This window comes from Perca fluviatilis, chromosome 2 (assembly GCF_010015445.1).
Source record: "Perca fluviatilis chromosome 2, GENO_Pfluv_1.0, whole genome shotgun sequence".
NCBI classification, from domain to species: Eukaryota; Metazoa; Chordata; class Actinopteri; order Perciformes; family Percidae; genus Perca; species Perca fluviatilis.
Window position 1 is genome coordinate 47,315,709 of NC_053113.1, and position 20,717 is coordinate 47,336,425.

Sequence of the window (20,717 nt, forward strand, 5' to 3'; positions counted from 1 at the left end):
ATTGTGTTGCCGTTCTCCAAAATCCCTTCGCGACGGGAAACAACGAGACCTTCCAGCTAGCAAGCTACATGCTGAAAATGTCAAGTTTAAAAAAAAAATCTGGATGGTGCAACAAGGCAGGCCTGCTTGGTTCTTTCGGGGAATGATTGTAAAGATTAACAAAGAATAAGTTCACGGCATTTCCTCTCTAACTGGGAGGTTTTGGGACTGATTGGTGGGATTGCTGTGGACAAAGTACACACGGAGATACACTGGTAAGAGCCAATGAGGTTTAACCATGTATCCAGCTAACTGAAATAGCTCACGTTACTGTATTGTGTCAACGATTAACTTCATTTAATATTGTATGTGGCGTTTTCTTTTGCGGGGTGCAAATTTGGTTCCACCAAAACAAGTTCCTTTCCCGAGACTATTTTGCAGAGCCACCGTCGCTGCGTCCGGAGCTTAGCGCCGCCCAAAACAATTGTGATTGGTTTAAAGAAATGCAAACAACCCAGAGCGTTTTTTTTCTCCTATCCCAGAATGCATCTGTGGTGTAGCCAGACCTTCCTCCACAGAGCCATGGAGATAGAGCTGGCAATGCGAGACTAGTAAGGAGTGGTAGGTATAGCTAGTTGTAAAAAGTGAATCCCCAGAAAAGAGTGTACTCCAAGTGCCATACCTGAGTCTACAACAAAGCGCACTCCATCTATTGTCACGGAGGTCTCTGCAATATTGGTAGAGATGATGCACTTTCTCACCCCCGGAGGAGAAATGTCAAACACCTGAAGAATAACATGACAGAGGATTAGTGATGAACCCTAGCCAACATATATCCGACTAAAACAATGTAGTATTGTCTACTCTGATCCAGACGAAGCAGGCCGTGCCTTATCCTGCTGGGCCAGTGACAGGGTGCTGTGTAGCGGTAAGACAATCCAGCGGCGTGTGTGTGTGCCATAAATCTGACAGGCCTCCTGGATGGTGGAGATCTCTGCCACACCGCTGAGGAAGATAAGCAGGTCGCCGCGCTCCTCTGGAGGGTAACGCTGATCGATGCCCTGCAGGATGCGCAGATATGGCCGGGGATCCAGTTTCTCTGAGCGCGAGGGCTGCTCCTCAGCTGGAATGGGCTGGTATATCACCTTAGTACAAGAAACAGAGGGGATGCCATTTAAAATCAAACCCTGAAAACACAGAAAATGTTACTTATGGAACATAATTCCCTAATTTAAAGCTTCAATTTGTATTGCAGGCGACAATTTAAAATAGAATCAGTTCAGTGAAGAATATATTAAACTGACATACTAAAGTGTAGGTGTTTTTGTTAAAGCTACATTGACAACCAACCGAATATTACTTTGTAGCCTCCCCATTCTGATCGCGTTTTAACTGCTACGTTGGACGAACCCAAAATGATCTCTTAGTATCGGCATCGTTTACACGCAGCTGTTCTAGCCACTCCAATATTAACTTTGGTCTTGTTGCTTTGCCTGTCGCGTTGTCGTTTTAATTCTCTTTTTCGCTTCCCTGGCGAGTAATCTCCCCCTGGCATTCGGCACGGTGCCAATAGGTGTAAGATGGCGAAAGGCGGAGGTATGTCCCTCTTTGGCTAATGTATTTTAAAGATGGAGGCGCTACATGCCGGCTGTCATTCGAGCGACTCGCCCGTATGTATTCTGAACGTCAGATTCTACGCTTACGAGAATACTTTTATTATTTGGCCGAAGTAATTACACATGAATGAGCACATATTTGTGAAAGAAAAAAGGGCTTTTTTTAAACAAGAATACACTAATTAAAAGTGTCGTTTGCCAGTATCAGAAAAGCCTCAGATACCGCCTAAAATGCTGGTATCGGCGAGTATTGAGCATATTTTCATCCCTCCAGACCTCCCGACCCCTCCTCCACACTTCCTCCTCTCCCAGTTTAACCCAGTCACTCCTCCTGAAATCTCCAAACTCATCAGCTCTTCCAAACCCACTACCTGCTCCCTTGACCCCCTCCCTACTCCACTTCTGAAGTCCTGCCTCCCGGTCCTATGCCCCTACCTCACTAACCTCTTCAACTCCTCACTGTCCCTTGGAACTGTCCCCTCTGCTTTCAAAACTGCCGCTGTCACCCCAATCCTTAAAAAACCTGGTCTGGATCCCTCCTCTCTCAACAACTACCGCCCAATATCCAACCTCCCCTTTCTGTCTAAAACCCTGGAACGCATAGTCGCCTCACAACTACAAACCCATCTTCTTGCCAATAACCTATTCGAACCTCTCCAATCTGGTTTGCGCCTACACAGCACAGAAACCGCTCCCCTCAAAGTCCTCAACGACCTCCTCACCTTTGCTGACACCGGTTCCCTCAACATCCTTATCCTCCTCGACCTGAGTGCAGCCCTTCGATACTGTGAGCCATAACATCCTGCTCACCAGACTCAAAGACCTCGGTATCGACGGTACTGCACTCAGCTGGCTCCACTCCTACCTTTCCAACAGATCCCATTTCATCTCTCTCCACAACCACACCTCTGCCACAGCCACAGTCACTCAAGGTGTTCCCCAAGGCTGCGTACTTGGCCCCTCCTCTTCATCATCTACATCCTCCCTCTTGGTCAGATACTCCGCCACTTCAACCTGGACTTCCACTGCTATGCTGACGACACCCAGATCTACCTCAGCACCAAATCCCCCACAATCCTCCCCTCTCCCACATCAACTCCTGTCTGTCAGCTATTAAAACCTGGATGCAACACAACTTCCTTAAACTCAACAGCGACAAAAACAATTCCTTCTGATCGGCTCCAAATCCACACTCAGCAAAACCAATAACCCCACCCTCACCATCGACGGACCATTGTCTCCCCCATCTCCCCAGGCCCGCAACCTTGGCGTTATCTTTGATTCCACCCTCTCCCTTGAGCCTCACATCCGTCAAGTCATTAAAACCTCCTTCTTTCACCTCCGCAACATCGCCAAAATCAGACCCTCTCTCACACCCCCGCTGCTGAAAGACTCATTCACGCCTTCATCTCCTCCCGACTGGACTACTGCAACTCACTTCTCCCTCGGCATCAGCTCTACCAACATCAACCGACTCCAACTGGTCCAGAACTCAGCCGCCCGCCTCATTACCTGCTCCAAATCCTGGCACCACATCACTCCAGTCCTAAAACAACTCCACTGGCTTCCCATTTCCCACCGGATCACCTACAAAATCCTGGTCCTCACCTATAAAGCCCTCCACCATCTGGCCCCCCCATACCTCACTGACCTCCTCTCCCCCCTTACCAACCCTCACGGTCCCTCAGATACCACCTCCCCCCGTCTCATCTCCCCAAAAGTCCAACCTGCGCTTGTTTTGGGGACAGAGCCTTCTTCAGAGCAGCTCCAGGCTCTGGAACTCCCTCCCCAAGAAGAGAATCCGCACGCTCCTCTGAGTCCCTCACCATCTTCCAGTCCCGCCTCAAGACCCATCTCTTCACCTCAGCCTACCCATAGTCCACCTGCCCCCCTCCCTTTTTCATCAGTATCTTGTTTTGTTCTACTTGTTTTGTTTGCTCGTTTTGTTTTGTTTTTATAATCTACCCTGCCCTGTAAAGCGACTTTGAGTCCATGAAAAGCGCTATATAAATTCAATTTATTATTATTATTATTATATTTTAGCATATTTTAGCCCCGAAGAAAATCTACTTTAAAGAAATGTATTTCTGTTCTTTTTCTGTTATGACTAGCTGTCAAACTAGATAATACAATAAAGTTCTATGGCATTCATTATATGTATGTACACATGTTCATGTTAACAAATACTTTAACCTGAGCCAGACCACACAACAATGATAGCAATCATATCACATCATATCCATAAAGAGTTAGTAGAATACAGCTGTTAAAAAAATATACAGTATATATATATATACACATATATATATATATATATATATATATATATATGAAAGCACTGGTATCAGATCTTATTAAGAATGTCTATTACTCAAATGTATTAAGAGAGGATGTTTTTTGGGTCCTTTGTGGATTCATTAAAAATCTGATAACGTTAATCAGCACTTGTTGCTTTGATTAAGGTAAGTCTTGTCTTCTGGTGAGATGCATGTTGTGGAATTTTCAGAAACACCATGTTGTGGTATGATGAGACTAAAGGGATGCTTAGATAACATCAGGTCATTCATAGGTCACAGGTCAGGGCATGGGAATATTCGGCCAGTTTTTAACAATTGTTTGTCTCTCTACAGATTCAAGGTAGTGTAGACAGCTGCATGACAAGGGAATGTTTTGTTTCAGGACTGTCTCCTTTTGGAGGTCGGTGGGCCTGCCACACTTTAGCATCTGATACTGCCCAGAGAGAGAGAGAGAGAGAGAGAGAGAGAGAGAGGCTGAACTAGGCTTTAGCATCTGATATGGCCCAGAGAGAGAGAGAGAGAGAGAGAGAGAGAGAGAGAGAGAGAGAGAGAGAGAGAGAGAGAGAGAGAGAGAGAGAGAGAGAGAGAGAGAGAGAGAGGCTGAACTAGGCTTTAGCATCTGATATCGGCCCAGAGAGAGAGAGAGAGAGAGAGAGAGAGAGAGAGAGAGAGAGAGAGAGAGAGAGAGAGGCTGAACTAGGCTTTAGCATCTGATACGGCCCAGAGAGAGAGAGAGAGAGAGAGAGAGAGAGCTGAACTAGGCTTTAGCATCTGATACTGCCCAGAGAGAGAGAGAGAGAGAGAGAGAGAGAGAGAGAGAGAGAGAGAGAGAGAGAGAGAGAGAGAGAGAGAGAGAGAGAGAGAGAGAGAGAGAGAGAGAGAGAGGCTGAACTAGGCTTTAGCATCTGATACGGCCCAGAGAGAGAGAGAGAGAGAGAGAGAGAGAGAGAGAGAGAGGCTGAACTAGGCTTTAGCATCTATGTTCAGGCGACTACAATATCTTTGTTTACCTTATAGGGTCAGCTAAACGTAACGCCTCCAGCATGAGTTTAAATACACCTTCAGGAAGGTCCGTGTACTTGGCGGCCAACGGATTTTCGTTTTGAAAGGAAAAAAACAAAAACGAAAAACGGCCAGTTTCCCAATTACCATTAGTAAATAGGAAAACAAAAAACGGAAAACAACTCATTATCCGTTTTTTGTTTTGATATTAAAAAACGGAAAACGAAAAACTATCTCGTTATCCAATTTTCTTTGATGTGTTTGTAGATGGAACTCGGAAATTAAATTGTGTGTATAAATCTTATTCCTCATTAATTTTTTTCGTGACCCGGAAGCGATCGTAGGTAGTAAGCGGCTGCATACCCGGAAATCATTTGGACATCAATGAGACCATGGACAGTTAGAATGATACTGGACGTAAAAATGTTTTTAGACGAATATGCTAGTTTTATATTAGAAAAGCGAAAGAATGGGATGTCTTGTGGTGATATAGCAGCTGTGCTGGGTTCACAGTTTGGAACGATACGGGGGTTTCTGAGAGGAGTGTGCGGAGGTGGTGTGCTCAGCAGGGACTTGTGGCGAAACACAAGTTGACTTTTATTATGAAGTGGTCACAGGAGATTAGCGCTGACTGCTCTCATTCATCAAAAATGAGTCTACACAACAAGACAACCATCATAGTCTAATAATAATAATAATAATAATAATAATGAAGCGAAAACATTTTCAAAATTTCTCATTTTCATTGCCATTGCTTTGGCAAATATCTGTCAAACAAACTAAAATCGAAACCATGATTTGGCTTTCCCTTATCAAATCGATCAAGGAAATACAAAGTGAAGTGAAACAGCTGCTGCAGGCTGAACCAGTCCGTCAGCATCAAAGATGAATAAACTCCAACTCTCATGCTTTGATAGCTTTACTAAAAAGTCATTTCCTGTCATAATCCTGCAGGACTGGTTTTTGCATTATTAAACATGCTAAATGTTCAATGTTGCATTCACAGTGCGACACGTCCGGAGCAGAGACCTCACTAGGATTTAAAGACAGGAGGTGATTAGCCCCCAGGGTATTTGTAACTTGCGTTTTGCAAAATCTTTGCACTCACTTCTTCTGTTACTTCATTATTGCCACGAAAGGGGATTCCCTGTCTCCCTAACATGGAAGTGACCGCAACAATTCGCCTTAGATACTCTCTTCTCTCCGGCTATCTCACTTGCTATCATCTGTGCAATGTCTCCCTGTCCCTCTCATTCATCAAAAATGAGTCTACACAAGCAAGACAACCATCATAGTCTAATAATAATAATAATGAAGCGAAAACATTTTTCAAAATTTCAAATTTTCACATAAAAGGTCTCTAAACGTTGTTTTGCCATGCCATTGCTTTGGCAAATATCTGTCAAACTGAAATCGAAACCATGATTTGGCTTTCCCTTATCAAATCGCAAAAGACTCGATTTAATACAACAATATCTGTCAAACAAACAGGGCTATAATTAGTATAAATATAAAATCAATATAAATGTGATTTTTGGAGGTTAAAAAGTAACTAAGTAACTCTACATTTTAAATTAGCTACTTTTACTAGTAATTTTACTTGTACTTGAGTAAACAACAAAGTAACAGTACTTTTACTTAAGTAGAACATTTTTTTACTCTTTTCACTTCTGCTGATTTATTTAAATCTAAAAATTGCATAGACCTAGCCCTGGTCTGCATATCGCTTTTAATATGCAAATATTAAAATCATTTCACTGGCGAAACACAAGTTGACTTTTATTATGAAGTGGTCACAGAAGATTAGCGCTGACTGCTCTATTTCATCAAAAATGAGTCTACACAACAAGACAACCATCATAGTCTAATAATAATAATAATAATAATGTGCGGAGGTGGTGTGCTCAGCAGGGACTTGTGTCCTGATGGCCAACTTGAAGTTGAAATCGCTGAAGGTATTGCTGAGGCAAGTTTTTTTTTTTTTTTTTTTAATCAATCGCGCGCACGCTTTTGTTAAACATACAAATGAATGCTACTCTTAAAGTAAATAAAAAGCTGACCACAGCTAGGCCGATATGCAGACCAGGGCTAGGTCTATGCAATTTTTAGATTTAAATAAATCAGCAGAAGTGAAAAGAGTAAAAACATTTTCTATTTAAGTAAAAGTACTGTTACTTTGTTGTTTACTCAAGTACAAGTAAAATTACTAGTAAAAGTAGCTCATTTAAAATGTAGGCCTACTGACTTAGGTAGTTACTTTTTTAACTTCCAAAAATCACATTTATATTGATTTTATATCTTATTTATACTAATTATAGCCCTGTTTGTTTGACAGATATTGTTGTATTAAATCGGAGTCTTTTGCAATTTGATAAGGGAAAGCCAAATCATGGTTTCGATTTTAGTTTGTTTGACAGATATTTGCCAAAGCAATGGCAATGAAAATGAGAAGTTTTGAAAATGTTTTCGCTTCATTATTATTATTATTATTAGACTATGATGGTTGTCTTGTTGTGTAGACTCATTTTTGATGAATGAGAGCAGTCAGCGCTAATCTCCTGTGACCACTCGGTTTTCTAATATAAAACTAGCATATTCGTCTAAAAACATGTTTACGTCCGTATCATTCTAACTGTCCATGGTCTCATTGATGTCCAAATGATTTCCGGGTATGCAGCCGCTTACTATCTACGATCGCTTCCGGGTCACGAAAAAAATGAACGAGGAATAAGATTTATACACACATTTTAATTTCCGAGTTCCATCTACAAACACATCAAAGAAAATCGGATAACGAGATAGTTTTTCGTTTTCCGTTTTTTAATATCAAAACAAAAAACGAATAATGGGTTGTTTTCCGTTTTTTGTTTTCCTATTTACTAATGGTAATTGGGAAACTGGCCGTTTTTCGTTTTTGTTTTTTTCCTTTCAAAACGAAAATCCGTTGGCCGCCAAGTACACGGACCCAGGAAGACAGGAACTTCAGAGTTCGGACGGCACTACATGATAACACATCGTGGTTAAACTGTACTGCCTGCTTAATTGTCTCCTATATTGAGTGTTCATTAAATGCTTCTGTGTAATTCATTTTAATCTCCCGAACATTCTTCCCGTATGTGAAATGAGTTGTGCTGCTCCTGAGTTATTCCTTAACAATGCATATTCACATCTGTGATCCCCGCTGCTTACCTGTATGGGAAACAGGCGGCCCGGCACCTGCAGCACGGGAGCACCGTTGAAATAGTCGGAGAAGAGTTTGATGTTGATGGTGGCTGACATGAGGATGAGACGCAGGTCGGGCTGCTCCGCCAGCAGAGAGCGCAGGACCCCGAGCAGGAAGTCACAGTGGAGGTGTCTCTCGTGGACCTCGTCCACGATCAGCACCTGGTACTGGGCCAGCGTCCGGTCCTGCTGGATCTGCCGCAACAGCAGCCCCTCCGTCAGGAACAGCAGTTTGGTGGCTGGGGTCCGGGTGGTCTCAAAGCGGATCTGGTACCCCACCTGTAAAACACGACTGCATTTCTGAGCCCTGCACACATTATTAGAGGTGGGATCTTCAAATGGCTTACCTGGTTGCTTACTTGCTTAGCATAGTAAAAGTTCAAAAGTACCCATTACTCAGAATGGTCCATTTCAGAATCGCATTTAGTGGGGGCTCAGCCCCTGATGAGAATGTGACATGGATACAGTGCCTTGTTAGTGCTAAAATTGCCCATGGTGTTGGAAATCAAGTTAAAATATAAATTAAAAAATAGATAAATCTATGGTCTAGTGGTGGTGTATTTGATCGTCCGTGACAAACCTTTGAGCCGTACTGATTGAGACTCTCAAAGCTGACCCTCTTGGCCAGGGAGATACAGGCGATGCGCCGAGGCTGAGTGCAGCCTATGTGGTTGAAGCCAGCCGAGAGAAGATACTGAGGTACTTGGGTAGATTTCCCACAGCCTGTGTCCCCTGCCACAACAACCACGGGGTGCTTTCGCACCAGCTCCACTAACCGGTCCCGGTACTGGAAGATGGGCAGGTTCTTCTGCTCCCGGCGAAGCTTGGCCAGCTTCCCAAAGCTCTGTCTCTGGCTGAAGTCCAGGAAGTGCAGCAGAGCCAGGCGGCAGTCTGAGATCTCCTGGCTGCCTGGAACTGAGGCTCTCTGCCGCCGGCCTTTGTGCTCGGACTTCCCCAGGCGCTCCTCCACATCCCCAGTGCACACAGACACATTGATCCTGTAGCGGGCATCGTACTCTTCAGGAAGGCCGAGGTCTAGCGCCCCGGCGCCAGTCTTTCTCCCGTCTTTCCTGTCCTCTTTTGCTCCTGCTGCAGATATGTCCCTCTTTGTTTTAAACCTCTGGAAGCGGTCAAAGAAAGCCCAGAACTCTCTGTGCTCCTGGCTGCCGGCCTGGATGTAGTCATGTCGGCGGAAAAAGATCTCGTCCAGTTGGGCTCGGCACTGCGGGCTGTCCCAGTCCCAACTCCGGCTGTCTCTCCCCCGCTCCGAATCCATGTTTACCGTGAGATACGTTACTCGCTTCCAACACCAACCAAGTTCATTCACCAACACGTTAAATAGACATTCACGGCTGTAGCTAGCAGCTGAATAAACATGTTACCTCTAAACTGGCTAAATTACGGACAAACTAACAAGGTCCCATCCGTTTTAAACCCGATGTTTTGATTCCATATGTCTAAGACAGACCGAATACACCTTCTTAGCATTGTTTTAAACGGATACATCTGAGATTATCGGACAATAATAAGTCAGGGCTGACAAAAGAAAAGCTAACTGGTGAAAAACAACTGGACACATTAGCTGCAGCGTCGACTGCTGCGAAGACCATTGACATATATATATATGGCGAAGACCGGGGGAACAATAATACGGGGGGACCGTTTCCGCTCCGCTCTCAAATATCTTCCGGTAAAGATTAGATTCGTTTGTTCTTTGTTCTGGGGTAAAATGTCCATAAAGTTGTGTTAGATTTTTGGAAAGAAGTCTTTGAGAATGATATAGTGTTTAAAACAACACATGGAATCATTATTGAAGGTATAAACATTATCATGTATTTAAAATGGGATATTTTATGCACTGTTGGTAACTTTGTTGATCTTATTGGAGAAATTTCATATTCATAAAGCTATTTTTTCAATGTATTCCCATCTTTGAAGTTCAATGTTAAATTGAATGTTATGTTTGAGTCTCTTTAATTTGTAACAAATAAGAAATGCATGTCAGTAGCTAAAAGTTACTTAATATTTTTTATTTATATTGCTTTCTGATGTAACTATTATTTTTCTCTTTGTTTGTACATTCTTATATATCTTATATTTGAGTATGCACTTTTAAGCCTACAGGAAATGTCCTAAATGCCACACCCCCCCTACAAAGAGACTCAACAGGACAACAGGGTAGTGTTTGATAGCGTATGAAACAAAATAAAAGCACAAAATATAATTTGCAGTCTGAAAAACATCCTACTGAAGAAGACACTTAGATAAGTTTTAACGAAAATATTGCACAGTAATCAAAAAATATTTAAATATGAATTCAGTTCAAATTTAGTTGCAAAGAAAAAAAACTCAAATAGGATGGTTATAAAGTAAAGCCATCCAAAAGCTCTAGATGAAATGGATGTCAGAGAATGAAAATAGAAATGCTGAAAATCCGAGGTTATATGACAAATTTTATTTAAAAACATCTGCTATCAAATACAGATTTACAACCACTAGAGAGATTCAATTGACAAGATTACAGATATTGTGCTGAATGGACGAGACCTATCATGTCATCAAATTAAACATGAAAGATTAAACTTTTATGAATGTTTAATGCTGATGGGTTTTATGCCAATAGAAAAGCAGTTCACAGCTGTTGAAATGAAATGCCATCCATGATGAAAAAGGTAATGCACATCAGTCACATCACTGACTTTTTAGGGATTTCTGCCAGACTAAAAATTACTGATAAATGTGTAAGATACCAAGCCATAGGAGGTAAGATGGAATGAGCTTGCTGTCATTTTGTTTTTAATGTACACAATTCAGAACAAAGACAACAAGGAAAAGTGGAGGGAAATTATAATTACATACTGTACTTTATCCACTAATAAAAAAATAGGCCAACAGAGTACAATGATGCACATTTCATTGGTGAACATGTGTAACCATCACACCTAAAGTCTATTACTTGTGCAGCACATAACATTGTTCTCTGTCCAAACACATTAAAACAGCAACAACAACAACAAAAAAACACAAAATTAAAACGTTTATTTACATTTAAAAACATTTCGTCAACCCCCACCCTCATAAAATCACAGTGGACACAGAATGTGTTGCAAATGCTCTTCAAGCAAACGGTGCCATTGCCACTGCAGCTGAGACTGGGAGTCGAGGCCACTGCATCAGCTGGAAAGTCAGAGTAATGAAGCAAAAATCCAGACTGTGGTCACCTGTCTGTTGTCATGTCCATATATGGCCTTGTTTGGCCACTTTGCAGTTATCTACACTCCTGTCTTTTCTTTGATAAAGCCACGGAACTTGGTGACTGCTGTGTAGATGCCAGGTTTGTTCCTGCGGGCACAGCCATCCCCCCAACTGACCACTCCTGCCAGGAACATAACTCTGCCGGACGGACTGGACAGAGGGCCGCCAGAGTCCCCCTAACAGAGGTACATGTGTTAGCATAGAGTTGCTACATGGGGGCAGAGTGGGGCATTTTCTTTTCTCTCTGCCCCACCCTCTCCTCCTTCATACTACAGTTTCACAATCATTTCTTTTCCCATGGCTGTGTAATCAATTAAATAGTAAGACAATGAGACTAGTGTGTGTGTCATTATACATTCATCATTCAGGATGTAACGATGCATCGTAAATCGTGAGTGTCCCTCTTCATCAAAGCCTCTTTTATTGCCACAACATCATCAACAACAACAGTTCCATTTCTAGCCAATTCTCAATAAAGCTGAGTATCGTTAAAAAAAATATTCAATACCAATACCGTGACTTTGATACCGATTCCTAAACGTTTGTTTTCAATACCAATTTTATAAAACAAAAATAAATGACAACATAACACATTAGGTTTCAGCTCCTACTACGTGAGTCTCTGTGTAACGTAGAGTTCTTCCTGCGTGTCTCTACAACGTGTAACGTTAGACAGCCAATCACAGACATTATTAGATCTTGGAAGAAGCATGCTGCGTGCTGATTGGCTCACTGACGCTGGTGAGATTTACTCCTAAGGTATTAAAATTGGGTATTAAATGACAAGGCCTTTTTTTAATACTCGATACTTTACGACGAAACAGAGAACTAATGAATGAACAAGAAGGAATGCAACTCCTAACAGGAATGGATTTTGTTTTCTAGTGTGGCTTTGTTTGTTTTTTGTGTTGCCGGATGTGGGGTGTACATGTACGAAATGTGAAAAATCTATAAAAACCAAAGTGAAAAAAATAAATAAAATACTCAATACTTTAGAGGCAATTCAGTCAGTGCCTAAAAAGTATTGAATTCAGTACCCAGCCCTAGTTGTCAAATTTGCCTCTTGAGAAAATAAATAAATAAATACTGATATTAGTTGTTGTGCTGTGCACTTCAAATTGTACAGTACTTTGGTCAACTTTGGTTGTTTTAAATGTGCTATATAAATAAACTTGACATGGCCTTGTTTTATAAAAAATTGTGGCAGGAAGCTGAAACCGACAGAAAGAAAGAAAGCTGGGCAGCCTGGGGTTCAACGGCTTTTTCTTACCTGGCAAGCATCGACACCTCCGCTCAGCACTCCGGCACACAACATCCGAGACGTGATCTCCCCTCCCATCAGATCGTTACACACCGTCTGGTTGATGATCCGGACCTGGGCCTTTTGGAGCACTTTGGCAGCAAATCCTGAAGCACAGACAGACAGACAGACAGACAGACAGACAGACACAGACACCATCACCCTTGTGGTCAGGTCTAAATTTAATATAAACCTTAGGGGCTCTCACAGTCATCAAAGAAAAGTTATTGTTCCTATTGGCGGACCCTCAGTAAACGGGCATGGCGTGTGTAAGCAACTACATGACATCAATCTGTAGGCAAATATAGAGCAACTACAATCAATACAGGGGTCCAGACTAACTTTTTGCCTTGGTTGCACTGGTGCGCCTAACTTTTTAAATTTAGGTGCACCAGCACAAAATTTAGGTGCACCCACATTTTTCCTCGCATCGCCGTTAACGCTGAATGCCGATACACGATATATAGCTCTGTACTTTTTTACAAAGTGGGCTAAATGTTCAGTTTTAAGTCAAAGACACTTTTCACAAGCTTTTATTAAAACAGATTGTGATTATAATAATAAATAAAATACTAAAGACAGGGTTTCCTTTACCAGTTCAAAAATATACAGCTGCAACACATGTAAATGAAAGTTATCTAAAATAAATAGCCTAGGAGAGATATAGATAGATAGATAGATAGATAGATAGATAGATAGATAGATAGATAGATAGATAGATAGATATCTCTCTGAGAAAGCTCCTTCACTTGTTTTCAACAACAATAACAGACTGTTAATTAGATTAAAAAAAGAAAGAGGACGCCCGGATAGCTCAGTTGGTAAATATAGAGGTTTGACTCCGACCTGCGGCCCTTTCCTACATGTCATCCCCCATGTCTTCAGCGTTCCTATCAAAATAAAGGCCGAAATCTTAAAAAAAAAAAAAAAAAAAAAAAACCAAAAGACAGGGGGAGTGCGATGGACTGAAGCTATGCTAGGCTACTCAGAGAGTGACGGCTGACTCATTAGCGGCGTTACACCCGTCTTGTGTCGGCTATGAAATGTCTGTATCGTCACTGCGCTCCATTTTTATGAACTATGATCCAGCAGGCTCCGTCTTACACGCTATTACTCAACCAACTGAAGTTAGTTGCATTTAATAACTTCTAATGTGTTTTTCGCCGTGGCGGCCGCAGTAACAGAGTTACCAGCGGAAACACTGGTACCAATACAGGTTTCCCTCTCATACTTAACAATATACAGCTGTGTTAATAACAATTAAAACTGTAGACAAATGTCGGGAGTTTGGACCGGCGGCGCTGTGTCTCCCCATGTTGCAGGGGAGCCGTGTGAATGGGGCAGGGCTGCGCGGAGGAGAGATCCAAACACAGGCACGGCTTTACAGAAGGAATGAGTCATGTAACGCAACATTAAACCATATCGATATAAACGACATCGCTTCGTTCGTTGAGAGGCAGCGGATGCGAGGACGTTAGGTGCACCGGTGCGACCTAGGAAAAATCTTAGTCGCACCCTTACAAATTTTGGTCGCACCCTAGAGCCCTGCAATATATTCCAGCACGTTATACAAATCCCCTATAAATCAGAGATCCAAATGGAACCACAACATTAACACCAAACCAACATATTATCACTTGTAAACTAAAGACACATTTGAATTCACAATAAATGATGTGTATAACATATATAAATAAAGGCATGTCAAGCAAAGACTAAACATATTTTTCAGAGATAATTTCATGTTTTTCTTTATTTAGGAATTAAAATTTTAATCAAAGACCTCCAGGGGATGCAATTCCATCTGTAGTAAAATCAGCAATGACTACTACTACTACTACTACTACTACTACTACTACTACTTTTATAAAGTTAGCTAGCTAGACTATCTAACAACATCAAAAACTCACATGTAAGACACTAATTGATTTGTGATATCCGTCCACTTACTGGATATTTTAGAGATTCAGCTAAAGTTTTATGATAAAATGTTTCAGTATTAGTGGCGACAAGTATTCACCAAAATGAGGAATACTAGGTTTACGGTTGGTGGAGACTCACCTCCTTCTCGAGTGGCGCCCCACCCGGTGATCCACACCGTGCTACCAACGGGGAAATCGTGTTGGGGAGCCGGCAAGCAGATGGGCTTGATGTAATCGGAGTAAGCGACAGGGCTGTCCAGCTCCATCAGGGCGATGTCATTATCAAAGGTGAATTTGTTGTAGTTGGGGTGGGGTATGATCTGCTTCAGGTTCCTCTTTACCACCGCACTTCCAACCGTCTGCTGGTTGTGAAGGCCCAGGTAAACTTCCCAAGTGCCGGGCTGCGAGTACCTGAGGAAACACAGGCGCAAAACTTCATTATCAAGTAGCCATCGTAACTGTTCGCTGTCAAAAGATTTTTGTACACGCTTCACCTTGTTCTGATCACGTTCCGCATGAATCGCCACTGAAAACAGTTTAACAAAGTAAGGCGTCTGATTTGCCGACTGCACCATTATATTAGCTCCACGACGCGTGCTGAAAACCTTTGACATGGAGGCTGACCTGCCAGGGAAACTCCCCGTCCTGACCGCCCACAATACGAGACGTCTTAAACATAGTGCTCCCGCAGTCTGCAACGTAAAAACAATCAGTCGAACACAGGGCTGACTTGTTGCAGCTTGTTGTCGTGTCTGAAGTGGGTGGAAGTTCACATCTGTGCTGTCATTCAAGCTAAACAATACAGATGGCGATGATAACTAGGTCGTGAATGAGACAAAGCTCACCCCGCCACGGAGCGGTTGATTGTGACATACCGCAATTCTGCTCGTCCGATCCGTCTGCGCAGTCCTTTGTCCCGTCGCATTCTGGGTTCACTTTACTGATGCATAGATTGTTGCTACATTTATAAGTAAGGTCCGTGCAGCTCACAGCAGGGCCCATGTCAGTGCCTGCAGAGAGAGGGAGGGAAAAAAACACAATTTCAAACTATGAGACAGACCCTGGAGGAATTCCTCCAGTGTGGGGGGAAACTCATTTGAGTATCATCAATTATGTGTTCACTAAATTGCTTTTTTTTTTATTTAAGTTTTTTTTTGTGGCATTTTAGGTCTTTATTAAATAGGACAACTTTAGACATGAAAAGGGAGAGAGCGGGGGAACGACATGCAGCAAAGAGCAACACGTCGGGAATCAAACCCGCCACCACTGCGTCAAGGACTGAGCCTCTGTATATGGGCGCACTCTACCAGGTGAGCTACCCAGGCGCCCACGTGCAAACAGTTTAAACGGATAAGGTCGTTTTACATTTGCACTGCAGTTTTAGTTGTTTGAGAAAGTGTTTTTGAAGCTGTGTTTTTTTTTGTGAAGAACTCAACGCAACAAGCTTAAAAAAAAAACGCACATCTCCTCCATATTATTTATTACCGCCTTTAGAAAGATGTTATGGCTATCTTCCTTTTAGCTGTGATTTGTTCTTTAACTCCCCTTGAGACAAATATTGGTCTCTTTAGCCCCACTATGTTTACCCATCAGTTGCCAACTTTGTATTAGAGCCTAATTTACACAGAACCGATGTATTGCTTTTTTACTTTTTTTTTGACTGAACATATGAATGTTTATTTAGTCATTTATTTTATTGGATTCTGTATTTTCTCAGTGTCAAGAACTGGGTGACAATGAAATACATAATGTATAACTGTAAATGTTCTTTACAGTTTTTTCCCCAGTCACTTTGGTCCATTTCTCAGATCACAGTTGATGCTCTTAAAACTGCTTGTTCAACCTTCACATGATCTGGTCACTTGTGCACAACATAAAAGCAATTTATCATTGTTTTGGTCAAATTGCAATTGATCATGTACAACTGTCTGCTGTTTTTTTACATGATCAATTGCTTTTGTCATGTTGATCAAAATATAATATACTGGATGTCTGTTGGTCTTTTGTTAAATATATTTTATTCTTTTTGTAATTTATCTTAGTGTGCTGTGGTCTCTAAATCCATTTTTATACATTGTTTTCTTATTATTTCTTGTCTGATGTTTTCCAATCACAGTCAATTTTTCCATATTTGAAAGGTGCTTTATAAATAAAGATTGATTGATTGATGTCAGTCGGGCTCTACTTTGGATGTCTGAAATTTGGTGCCGAGCAGATAGTGTACAGTAGGTGTCAACTACAGCTGCCCACTGCTGCAAATGGGGATGCAGTGCAACTAGTAGGGTAAATGTGCGTTAAAACCAAAACAACTGTGTAGTCCACTGAATAGCTTAATAAAGCAGTCAGCACAGGAATCAAGTGCTTGACTCCTGTGGCAAATTCTTCCACGTTTTAAGAAAAAGATGTTTTTTAAAAACATAAATACTAGATTCAGTGACATCTTTGTAGCCTGGTAAAGGAGTCTTACTTTTTGCACAGTTGAGCTCATCCGACCCATCGCCACAGTCATCCCTGCCATCGCAGTGATTCTTCTCCGAAACACATTTGTTATTCTTACATGTAAATTGTCCCGATTGGCATTTACCTTGGGAAACAAAAGAAACAGACCTATGAGAAGTATGAGAAAATGGACTGAAAGCCTTTCGCTGCTCGTGTAAAATCCGTCCCCCAGCAGTGTCGGCAGGTCTTACCACAGTTAAGCTCATCTGTGCCGTCTCCACAGTCATCTACGCCGTCGCATTTCCAGAACGTGGGCTTACACAACCCGTTCCCACAACTGATATCTTTTGAAGAGCATGCTGGAGAAAAACACAGTTAAACTCACTTTGTGTGCCAACACTGTAGAGAGTGATCCGACTGTTGATTTGGACTACTCTTTCCAAATGTCACCTGAGTAGACGGTACTTACTGCACTTTAATTCGTCGCTCATGTCTCCACAGTCATTCCAGCCATCACACTTGAGCTCGCTTTTAATGCAGCGGTGATTTCCGCACTGGAACTTGTCTGGACAAGCTGTGGATGACAGGGTTAACGTGAGGTACACTCGCGTAATGTTAGGAAATAACCATTGGCGGGGAGAAACTGAGTGGCTTACGGTCTGTGGCGTCGATGGCCATGTACGACGCACTGAAACCTCGGTCCACGTAGGAGGCGTCGGAGGAAAACGCCACGCTCATTGCGTTGGTGTTGCTGGTCACTACTACGTCTGCCATTTCTCCACACAGTCTGAGGATGACAGGCACAGATAGGGCTGAGTTAAAATAATCGATCCTCAAATTAAAATCTATCTTTGTTTGAGTGACACAAGACTTTCACCTGAGGAAATGGGGGTTTGTGTTCCAGCAGTATTACTTAACGGGGCCGGTGTTTTAACTCAAACCACAATCTTTTTTTTCTAATCTTACCTAGACATTTAGGTGCCTAAACTTAACCATCGTCGACGCAGGACAGCCACTTTTTGTCAACTGCAACTCTCACAGTGTCCTTTACCCGGCTCACAGCTAAATTTAAACTGGAAAGACCCAAATTACTGTCAATTTGTCAGAGAGAGGTCCTTTTTTTCCATTGTTTAGCATGGTATAGTTGTTTTACACTCTACTCACTGGTTGTAATCTACTGTTGCACTACACTGCTGTAGTTTGTCAATGACTCATGTTTTTCCTGTTAAGTAAAATGTACTTTAAACAATCAATTCTAATCTAAATCTTAATCCATGTTTAATGTAAACATCAACCTGGTGCAATCTAAACAGTATATGGGATTGTACCTGAAATTTATCGAAGCAAATTAAAATTGAATACTAAATGTGTTTGACTTGGGACCTTGGGAATCGGAATCGAATTGATTTGGGAAATCTTTGGCGATATATTTATTAGGGGGTGGGACTCACCAGAGGCGTCACGATACGATATCATCACGATATTTAGCGATTTTAAACATATTGCAATTTTCTGCGATATATTGCATGTTGGGGACCAAGAAGCTGGTTAAACAGTGATTTGGCTCAGATTGAGTTGACTGCACAGACAAAGGATCTTGGCCTACATGTGAATCCCAAAGCCAGTTTCACCAAACTCCTACAGGCTGCTACTTGGAAGCAGAGTCCCTAAGATGGAGATTCTACATTCAACACGTGGAGGGCAAGGCAGACTGGTGGTGAGACAAAGAACTGCTTCACACCTGTGAGAAGGTTGCGCTTTCCCATTGGCTGTCGGACCTTTGAATGCACCACCCCGCCACTAGGAGGTGGAGATACGATAAAAGCTGTTGGGGCGTGTGTTTCTTCGTCTTTCACGGTAACCCCCGGTTGCTGACAGGAAGCACTAGTCTGGACTAGCTAGCCAGCATCACCTCGCTGGTCGAGTTTGAGCTGGGACAATTTTATATCGGTCTGATATACAAAGGGGATCCGAGGAAATACTGGCAGAATATTTCCTCTATCTGCAGCGGGTTTAATCAGCCTGGATTCAAGAAAAGGACAGCGTTCTGTTTCTTGCTTGTCGACGTGGATCACGTATCGTCCCCTGCCTCTGGACGAAACAGATCGTTAAACTCTGGCGAGAGATTTAACTGACAAACAACGCACACCGTAAGGCTTTACACAGTTCTGGGCAGATGTTAGAACTAGTGCGTTTTGGTTTGTTATTAATGAGCAAAGGGTTTGCTACCGCTTGTGCCATTAATGTGATCTGATTGTAATCATGTATTGGCCATATCTGGTTATTAATCTGTTGCTGTGAATGTATAACTGATCATTATACCGTTTGATTTTGTTGTGTTAAGTAGCTGGGTTAAAACCGTAAGCGCTACCTGCTAAACCACTCCTTTCACGGAGTTAGTTACTGTCCGCGAGATAATCGCGGTGAATCAGCTGTTAGCCACTAGAGTGGTTATAGTGGCCGTTTCCCTCGGTAAATCAAAAGTCTCAGTCTGTCCTAACTACACGTGGGGTCCAGACCTGAGTGGCTGAGGGAGCTGGCCATTATCGATAACTAAGATCAGAGTGTTTCTTTTCTTCTTTATTCTGTTCCTTTTACTAACACACACACACGGCCATATAAGCTAGCCACGTAGCTCCCGAGCTAACGCTGCTACGTTAACCACGTGGGGTTTGTATAGAGCTAATAGGTGATTTAGCATATGGTATAAACGTGCGCGTTGCCTAGCAACCCCCACCTCGGCTTCTTCAGCCCCCCCTCCGTGCACCCAGCACCACTACCGCCCTCTTGAGGCTAAATGGTTTTGTGCAGCTCACAGGAGTAGCCATTTTTGGAGTTGTTTTTGTATTAGAACTACATTTCGACACCGCCCCCTCCTCTTTCACTCACTCACTCACACACACAGACACACACAGACACAGACACACACAGACACACACACACACACACACACACACACAAGACATGCTGCTTCTGTTTTTGCTTTGTTTGGTTGTGATATTGTAAAATGTATATACGTTTTATTATTGAAGGATTATTGATTGGCTACTGATAATTGTGACGTTAATAAATTCGATTATACTTAATTAGCAGTTGCTGGTGATTATTGGTGTGTTTGTTGTGATAATTGCTGGTCAAACGCGTCGCGCTCGAAATCACCCCTTCCTTTAATTCCTTTTAAAGGATTTTTACAGAAATGAGACTGTTCCACAGTTTGATTATTGGTCCCTGACAAGCAGGGTGGTGCCCCGTTTTGATTGTTTGTCGATTTGATAGTTATTAATAACCATATTCATAACTTTAATATTGATAAAACATATTTGATAATTTGCCAATGATCAAATCTGTACCCTACGTGAATCCAACATATTTGGTGCCCCGTGTGAGGCTGTTAGAACCAGCGTTGTTACAATAATTATACATAATAATCCATAATTTTTGAATATTAATTATTTTTGAAAAAAAACAAATATTTTTCTGCAACCTGCCAAGCATACATTCAGTTGTGGTCTGTGAATTTTTCAGTGTGTACATTGGTTAGTAGACAACATTTTCACGCTCTACTTGAACCCTTGACAGTAACGGCTAATACTCAACTGAGGTGTCCGGGCCTCTACGGCCACCTGACACGATCGGGTTGGTGGTAAATGGTAGTAATTAGCTTAGTTAGCAGTCAAGATTTTCA

General features: G+C 42.2%; 2 protein-coding genes across 2 annotated transcripts in view; both read right to left on the reverse strand.

Moving 5' to 3' along the window:
• The window catches only part of dhx34 (DEAH (Asp-Glu-Ala-His) box polypeptide 34), a 29,769-nt gene extending 20,024 nt beyond the window's left edge, over positions 1-9,745 (reverse strand). The window contains exons 1-4 of the mRNA XM_039786248.1: positions 8,697-9,745; positions 8,084-8,395; positions 870-1,124; positions 662-764 (exon numbers count right to left, since the gene is read on the reverse strand). Of these exons, the coding sequence (XP_039642182.1) occupies positions 662-764; positions 870-1,124; positions 8,084-8,395; positions 8,697-9,392 (1,366 nt within the window). The 5' untranslated portion in view covers positions 9,393-9,745. The remainder of the gene's footprint in view (positions 1-661; positions 765-869; positions 1,125-8,083; positions 8,396-8,696) is intronic.
• An 804-nt stretch (positions 9,746-10,549) lies between these two features.
• st14a (ST14 transmembrane serine protease matriptase a) overlaps positions 10,550-20,717 on the reverse strand; it is a 29,142-nt gene continuing 18,974 nt past the window's right edge. The window contains 9 exon segments of the mRNA XM_039787634.1: positions 10,550-11,547; positions 12,642-12,778; positions 14,733-15,051; positions 15,164-15,285; positions 15,469-15,603; positions 17,061-17,177; positions 17,284-17,391; positions 17,502-17,606; positions 17,689-17,819. Of these exon segments, the coding sequence (XP_039643568.1) occupies positions 11,389-11,547; positions 12,642-12,778; positions 14,733-15,051; positions 15,164-15,285; positions 15,469-15,603; positions 17,061-17,177; positions 17,284-17,391; positions 17,502-17,606; positions 17,689-17,819 (1,333 nt within the window). The 3' untranslated portion in view covers positions 10,550-11,388.